General features: G+C 41.9%; 1 protein-coding gene across 1 annotated transcript; it reads left to right on the top strand.

The window, feature by feature from the left end:
* Nucleotides 1-6633, top strand: gpn1 (GPN-loop GTPase 1). The gene is made up of 13 exons (XM_062415171.1): nt 1-178; nt 1683-1776; nt 2033-2139; nt 2644-2681; nt 3134-3212; nt 3369-3463; nt 3695-3740; nt 4001-4147; nt 4350-4432; nt 4781-4820; nt 5101-5188; nt 6005-6109; nt 6185-6633. The coding sequence occupies exons 1-13, from the start codon at nt 8-10 to the stop codon at nt 6289-6291; spliced, it is 1200 nt and encodes a 399-aa protein (XP_062271155.1). The 5' UTR covers nt 1-7; the 3' UTR covers nt 6292-6633.
* The last annotated feature ends 2211 nt before the right edge of the window (nt 6634-8844 follow it).

An 8844-nucleotide genomic window follows, 5' to 3' on the forward strand; every position in this document is an offset into this window, starting at 1 on the left:
AGATAACATGGCGGAGGCTGCGCAGACCTCCGGTGCTCAGCAGCTGTTACCGGAGGAGCAGGAGCGGACCGATGGGGCAGGAGACAGCGGGACACCGGGAGCTGCTGCAACCGGGGACAAACCCGTGTGTCTCATCGTGCTCGGGATGGCGGGATCCGGGAAAACCACCTTTGTTCAGGTAAGACTATGGCGCGTGCGTGCGGCTAACACGAGCTAGCTGCATGAGTTGGCTCGTGCAGACAGGTGGGAGTCAGCTGACGTTCCAGATGTTACTGATGTTACTGATGCTCTGTTTTCACTTCTCTGTTTAACATAGTAAACTGCGGCTGTCATTACCGTAATACATATAATACACACTGTCTAATACTGACTCATTCATCTACTGTAATTAAGCTAATATGAGCTCGAGCTGTAAAAACCTCTAAAAGAATAATTCTGCTGATTTTCATGTACCATTTAGACACACACACACACACACACACACACACACATTTACACAAACACACATACACACACATACACACTCATACGTATACACACACACACACATTTACACACATACACACACACATACATACATACATACATACATACATACATACATACATACATACACACACACATAGACATAAACACATACATACACACACACACACATACACACATTTACACACATACACACAAACACACATACACACCCATACATACACACATATACCTAAACACACACACATTCATTTACACACATACACGCAAACACACTCCCATACATACACACACACACACATACACACACACATACACATAAACATAAAAATATACCCAAACACACACACCCATACACACACACATACACCCATACACACACACACAAACACACACACACACACATACACACCCATAAACATACACACACACACACACACACAGTCTCGCTCTCTGTTTAACATAGAAAACTGCGGCTGTCATTACCGTAATACATTCCCTTACTGTCTAATACTGACTCATTTATTTACCGTAATAACACTAATATAAGCTCCAGCTATTAAAACCTCTAAAAGAATAATTCTGCTGATTTTCATTTATTATCTTATTGTTAACAAATCTAATGTTTATATCCAAGCCAACAATGAACCGATCTGTGATCTACTAACAAACCCAACACCTCAGTATCTTCTTAAAGCCTCAAATTATCTTCATTATGAATGTTTAATATAATATATAAACACTGACTTCTTCATTAGGAACACCTGTGTAATCTAATCTAATCCAATACAAACAGCTCTGATATAAATTCTACTTTTATGATGTTTATACATTTTTATTTTTTGTTAACATTATTAGAAAGATGATAAATCTACTTTATGTTTTATTACTGAGGTCGTATTAAGTGGTGGTGTAATGAGGTGCATTATCTTGAAAAGTTCCTAATATTTTACCCTCTTCAAGTATGTTAATTGAGTGGACAAAATAATAGGAACACCTTTGAATATAATGCTGATGATATCGGGCTGGCTCTAAACTTTATTTCTTTCATATAAGAAATGCAGCTTAAAGTGTTTCATAAACCTTTCACATTAAGAGTCTAAAGGAAGATAAAGCAACGTCATCATTTAACACAGTTATTTTAGGTTTCCATGGAGACGATAGTTTCATCAGCTCTGTGCTTTTCTCTCCTGCAGAGACTCACAGCTTATCTTCACTCACACAACTCTCCTCCGTACGTCATCAACCTCGACCCGGCCGTGCACGAGGTTCCATTCCCTGCAAACATCGGTGAGGACTGGTCTACTTCCTGGAAATACACACACACACACAGTCTCTCTTCTTCACACACACACAGTCTCTCTTCTTCACACACACACACAGACAGCATTGAGTGTTTTGTCCCTCCTGCTCTCCGTAGCCCTCACTCACTCTCTCTCTCTGTCTCTATCTCTCTCTCTCTCTCTCTCCCCCTCCCTCCCTCTCTCTCTCTCTCTCTCACTCTCTCTCACTCTCTCTCTCTCACTCTCTCTCTCTCTCCCTCCAGACATTCGGGACACAGTGAACTATAAAGAGGTGATGAAGCAGTACGGCCTCGGACCCAACGGAGGCATCGTTACGTCTCTCAACCTGTTCGCTACGCGCTTCGATCAGGTGAGTCAGCAGCGATCAATGATCAGTGATCAATGATCAGTGATCAGTGATTGATCGGTAGATTATTGATGAAGTGAAGGATGAAGGGTTTCTATCAGGGAGATCGTTTAAATTTGGGGGGTTTGCAGAGACGTCATGGAGGCTTCGGTGAGGTCTACTTCCTGGAACCACACACACACACACACACACACACACAGACACACAGAGACACACACACAGACATACACACATACAGACACACACACACATTTGCAGTGACATCACAGCATCATTGATAAAACAAGGAGCTGCTTTACTAGAGATTTAAGACGAGAGGTTCATTCATTCATCACGTTAAACTCCTGCAGCGACTCAATGATCAACAAGCCAAGAGCAGCGATGTTAAATACAAACCTTCACTGATCTAAGTCTCTCTAACTGGTTTATTTCTGTCTAAAGTCAACTGAAGGATCAGATCAGGTTAATTTGACTGTAACACTGATCATGTGACTCTCTGTTCTGCAGGTGATGAAGTTCATAGAGAAGAAGCAGCAGAACCACAAGTCAGTACAATACCTGTCAGAGTGTGTGTGTGTGTGTGTATGTATCTGTGTCTATCTTTGTGTGTGTGTGCGTGTGTATATCTGTCTGTGTGTGTGCGCTTTAAAAAAAACAACTGTTCTTGTAAACGGTCACATGACAGTTCTTGCTTGTCTCTTCCTCCTCTACACTCTAAACCAGTGGTGTCCAACCCTGCTCCTGGAGAGCTACTGCCCTGCATGTTTTAGGTATCTCCTCACTCTAACACACCTGATTCTAATAATTAACTCGTTATCAAGCCCCTAGACGAGCCTCAGTTGCTTGATAACGAGTTAGAGTGAGGAGATACCTAAAACATGCAGGGCAGCAGCTCTCCAGGAGCAGGGTTGGACACCACTGCTCTAAACTTTGCTCTCCTCACTGTTATGATGATGATGATGATGATGATGATAACGACGACCTTTGACCTCTGCAGGTACGTGCTGATTGACACTCCCGGTCAGATTGAAGTCTTCACCTGGTCGGCGTCAGGAACCATCATCACCGAGGCTCTGGTGGGTTCAGTTAGTCTCCAGTCTATTATATAATAATAATAATAATGATGATGTAGAACAGCTGGTTTATTGTGTGTGTGTGTGTGTGTGTGTGTGTGTGTGTGTGTGTGTGTGTGTGTGTGTGTGTGTGTGTGTGTGTGTGTGTGTGTGTTTCAGGCGTCCACCTTCCCCTGTGTGGTGGTTTACGTCATGGATACGTCTCGCAGCGTCAGTCCCGTCACGTTTATGTCCAACATGCTGTACGCCTGCAGGTACGCTGACCTCTGACCTCACATGACCTCTGTGACCTCACATGACCTCACATAACCTCTGACTTACAGCTGTGTTCAGATGCAACCTCTGCTCTCAAATGATTAAAAATCACATTAAACATAAACTCATGAAATCTAAATGTTAACTCCTCATATTGACCAGCAGGTGGCGCTAACAGCTCAGTTAAAACCTCTATGTGTCTAATCTCAGCTGATGTTTCTCTCCTGCAGTATTCTCTATAAGACCAAACTTCCCTTCATCGTGGTCATGAACAAGGTGAGGTCACTTCCTGTCTCCTTCTTCTGTCTCTGCTAGTCTACTTAAACAGTTCAGATTCTTCAGAAGAAGATTATAAAAGTGAGTTATTAAATGTTTGTGTTCATGTTTGGAGTCGTCAGGACGGACTGCAGGAACGTTATAATTTCAGCATTAATGGATCGTTTATTGCAGCGTTGGACTGATTGTGCTGCAGGAAGTAGAACAGTGTTAACTTATCTTCTGTTACATTGAGCTTTAACTCTTGTTGTTCTGTGCAGACGGACATCATCGACCACAGCTTCGCCGTAGAGTGGATGAAAGACTTTGAGGTTTTTCAGGACGCTTTGAACCAGGAAACATCGTATGTGAGCAACCTGACGCGCTCCATGAGTCTGGTGCTGGACGAGTTCTACACCAACCTCAGAGTGAGTAAACATCATTAATAATAATAATAATACATGTCTCTCTCTCTCTCTCTCAATGAGACACTTAAAATATATAAATATGATGTAAAGTAGTGGCGTCCCCTCTCAGTCTCTGTATGTGTGTTAACGTGGAGGTTCACCATCCCCATCCAATCAGCCAGTATCACCATGGTAACCTCTGCTACTCTTTTTGTGTGTGCAGGTAGTGGGCGTTTCCGCGGTGACCGGCAGCGGATTGGACGAGCTGTTCGTGCAGGTCGGCGACGCTGCTGAGGAGTACGAGAGGTGAGAGAGTCAAAATCATTACCCATAATGCACCAGCAGATGGAGGTGTGTGATGCTAGTAGCAGTGTAGACAACGTGTGTGTGTGTGTGTGTGACTTTAAACACACTCACACTGTGTCTAAACTTCACCTCCACTTTAAAATATATAAACACAGAATATTAAATATGAGTTTATGATGAACTCTTCTTCTTCTCCTCCTTCTTCTTCTTCTTCTTCTTCTTCTTCTTCTCCTCCTTCTTCTCCTTCTTCTTCTTCTTCTTCTTTCCTCCTTCTTCTCCTTCTTCTTCTTCTTTCCTTCTTCTTCTCCTTCTTCTCCTCCTCCTCCTCCTCCTTCTCCTCCTCCTCAGAGATTATCGACCAGAATATGAACGACTCCGTAAACAGCTGGTGAGTGTAAACATGTTTCCTCCTCACAGATGTTTTACTGCTCATCACATTAAGAATGAACTCACCTGTTTTTACACTGAGAACATAAAGATTCATAATTCATCTTTATCTGCAGAGATGTTCTGTCTCAGTTTAACAGACTCTTATTAAAGAGGAATGTGAGGAAAATGCTTTTTGAGCTGTAATAACTAAAGTGTCCACTGGGGAAATTATCAGAAGTTGTCATCACAGTGTTCAGCTCTCTCTTTAAACTATTATCATTATTATTATTGTTTTTCAGGCGGAGGCTCAGAGTCAGAAGCAGCAGCAGCAGCTGGAGCGACTCAGGAAAGACCTCGGAGCCGTCGACCTGACGACGCCTGCAACAGGTCAGCCCTTCAAAATAAAATACAATAAATAGTAATGCTGTTTTTCTGAATAAGGATTGGTTTGATATTTTACAGGTCTGTTATTTCCTGATAAGTTGACACTTTTCCCCCTGAAAGAGCCGATGTGTTTAAACCCAACAGGGGCTCAACAGGGGTTTAAACACAAGGAGGGAGGGAAGAAGAAGGATGAAGAAAGGAGGAAAGAGAGGAGGGAGGGAGGGAGAAAGGAAAAGAGGAAGGAAGGAAGGAAGCTAGGGGGGAGGAAAGAAAGAGAGAAGGAGGGAGGGAGGAAAGAAGGAAGAGAGGAAGGAAAGAAGGAGGGAGGGAGGAAAGAAAGAAAGGAAGGAGGAAGGAAGGAAGCTAGGGGGGAGGAAAGACAGAGAAGGAGGGAGGGAGGAAAGAATTTGACCCGGGAGGACGACAGGAAGGTTAAGTAGGGTTAATATAAGTAGTGTTATTATTAGTGGAAGTATTATGATGATTATTATTATTAATATTATTATTATTATTATTAGTACTAGCAGCTAAATTCAGTAACTTCAGTTTTTCAGTTTACTGTATTTTACACGTTCAACATTAAAATTACATTTAAAAGTTGTTGAGCTGCTCAGTTTCATTTTTCCCCAAACATTTAAAACCTGAACAAGTGGAATAAAAACATTACTGTTGTTTTTCTCTCAGTCAGTTTTAACGATACAGGAATAAAACCCTCAGCAGCAGCAGTAGTGATAGTAAGCAGTGGTAGTAAGCAGTGGTAGTAGTGGCAGCAGGAGGAGTTTGTGTTAAACTCTGTGAACATTTTATGTTGGTCGACAGAGGAAGTGAACATCGCCGGGCCCAGTGACCTCATCATGACCCGCGGTAACCCTGACGACGACGACGAAGACGAGGACAGCGACACGGACGACATCGACCACAGCAGTGAGGACTAATAAAGTTATTTAACTGTTAAAAGAAAAACAAATATATTGAGTTTGTGTTTTTTCTGTGTTTCAGCGACGGAGGAAAGCAAAGAGAAAGACGCGTTTGGAAACTTCCTGAAGCAGAGGAAGGAAGTCGTTCAGGTTCGGAACAGGAAGTGTGAGATGCCTGAGGGACCCTGACCTTTGACCCTTAACCTCTGACCCCTGACCTTTGACCCGATGAGGGAGAGCAGACAGTGACAGAACATAGAAGAAGGAAATAAACAGGTTTCCCTCTGTTGGGTCCAGACTACGACCTGGAGTCAGAATGGACGGGAGTAGCTACTTCCTGTCTGATGACGGAGGAAAAGTCGACTTCCTGCTGCGTCCGAAGGTAGAATCTGTACTTCCTGTCTGATCAGGTGACATCACTCCGCACCATGAAGCTGATTGGTTGCTCCTCAGTGCCCCCCCCCCCTCCTCCCTCATTAAGAAATAAAAACTTATATTTTTATATCAGAAGGAAAAACTCTTAAAATCTGCTTTTTGTGTATTTTTTTGTTTTCTGACTTTTGTTTATGAATTTAAAATAAATAAAAACTTCGGATCATCTTCAGAGTTCTGTGTTGAGTTTTTTGCAGAATCCTCAAAATCTTCACTTTCATTTCACTGATCCTTTAAATGTTAAACTAACATCCTGAAAACGTATTTATTTATGACATTTTACACACAAGATGCTGCAATTTCATACAAGAAAAACCAAAAAAGATTTACTATATTCGACTTTATAAGTTCATTTTTATAAATTAAACCCTTCAAAAATCTTCTACTAAAAACAATTTTATAAAAAGTATCTAACAGAATATTTTGACTGATATTGTGATTTACGATATTAGAGGTAATGATAAAGTTCACATCATTATTCTCAGTGGAAAACATTAAAATGATTGTGGTGTGATTTTTCTGTAGGGATCAATCAATCTTTGTATAGCGCCACATAGAGCAGGTCTAGACTGTACTCTGATTTAGGGCGCACTCACACTAGGGCCAGTTGTTCCAGATGTCCCCCCTCCCCTCCCCGGCTGGCCTGCACTCACATTATCCCAACCGTACTGTACTCCAGCACGGTTACCTCCCACACATTGTGCAAAAACAGGCAGCCAGTTTACTCTCATAAAACATGCACAGGTGTGTGTTGGCGTGCTGTGTGCCGGTAAAACACAACACAGCCGATCAATTAACACAACGCACTGATTAAAAAGTGCAAGCTTGTTCTTCTGAGTCATGCCTGTGTAGTATGCAGTACTAGATACTGGTGTAAAAAAGACTCTAGTAAAAGCAGACGTCCTGATTCAACTCTTTACGCCAGTAAAAGTAAGACTTAGTTTAATTACTTAAAAGTCTCCAAATGACTTTAACGAATTTCGTTAGTTTATATAATGCTGATTTGTAAAATATTACTTTTATGAAGGTCGCAGTCACAGACAATAAACTTAGTATTTCATAATTGTAGCAGCGGTGCAGCAGATGTAATGAAGTCCACGCAGCACGCTGGATGCAAACTAATATTAATCCTATAGCTTATTCATTATAATGTCCATGGACATAAATTGAGTTCTTTTGCCTTAATAATGATACAATAATACACAAAAAATGGTTGGATTGGGAATCCATATATGCATAATGTCTCCACGTTGCATTTAGTGTTGCTTGAAATGAACAGGGCTCAGCTAGTGTTTGGATTCCCTGGAAAATTGGCTTCTTTTCCCGGCATTTAAAATGTCTTATTTTCGGGTAAAATATGAATCCCTAGTGCGCATGAGTGACCAAGTGTACCGAGCCTAAGCACACCTCTTCCAACCGTACCGTACCAGGGAAGTGTAGCGTACTCAAGCATGGTACACTTGCACTCACACTAGACTAATAATCCAGACTTTAGGGGGCAAACGTGCTCTGGCACGGTATGATTACCTAGTGTGAGTACGCACTTAAAGAACCTCAAGACTGGACTCTAAGTGGGCGATCATCAGCCTCGACTAGTTGGGGTTAAGAGAGAGTGAGAGGCACAGTGACAGATAATAGTATGGTGACAGCAGCAGCTCCATCTATCAGGACCTGGACGTTGATGGATCCACTTTTTGAGACGAGAGAGCACAAAACACTCCAGGTACCAAACAAATGCTTCAGTATGATATGATGTGCAGACCAGGACGTCTCTGCAGCACCACGATATTTAATCTAAAATGCTTTTTTGACACATATTTCGTCTTTAACAAACAGTGCACCTCCTGCAATTTCTTTTATAACTTTAAGGCCTTTTATAACTTTGAGGAACTTCTTCTAGCTGACAGACTGCAGAAGATGCTCTCAAACATTATTGGCATTTATTTGGAGCTTCTGAAAAAGAAAGTAAGTTATAATGTTAAAAACCTTTATAACAGAAAGAATAAAAGTTAAACTAAACCTACAAAATGTTCAGTGTTCTTCTGATAGTTCTTTATCTGAGCAGCTTCATATGTCTCTTTCTCTCTGTCTCTCTTTCTTTCTCTCTCTCCCCCTCCCCCTCTCTCTCCCTCCTTCTCTCCCTCCCTCTTTCTCTCTGTGAATGGATTCAGATCCTCCGCCCTCCGACCATCTGCGCTGCCAGCACCACACAACTCCGCTCCGTCGCCTACACTCGTTCTTAAATCCGGCATCTGAGTCACTTTTTCAACAAAAGCCAGCGAGTCTGAAAGCGGCTGTCATTAATAAAGA

This window comes from Scomber scombrus, unplaced genomic scaffold, assembly GCF_963691925.1.
Source record: "Scomber scombrus unplaced genomic scaffold, fScoSco1.1 SCAFFOLD_233, whole genome shotgun sequence".
Taxonomy (NCBI): domain Eukaryota; kingdom Metazoa; phylum Chordata; class Actinopteri; order Scombriformes; family Scombridae; genus Scomber; species Scomber scombrus.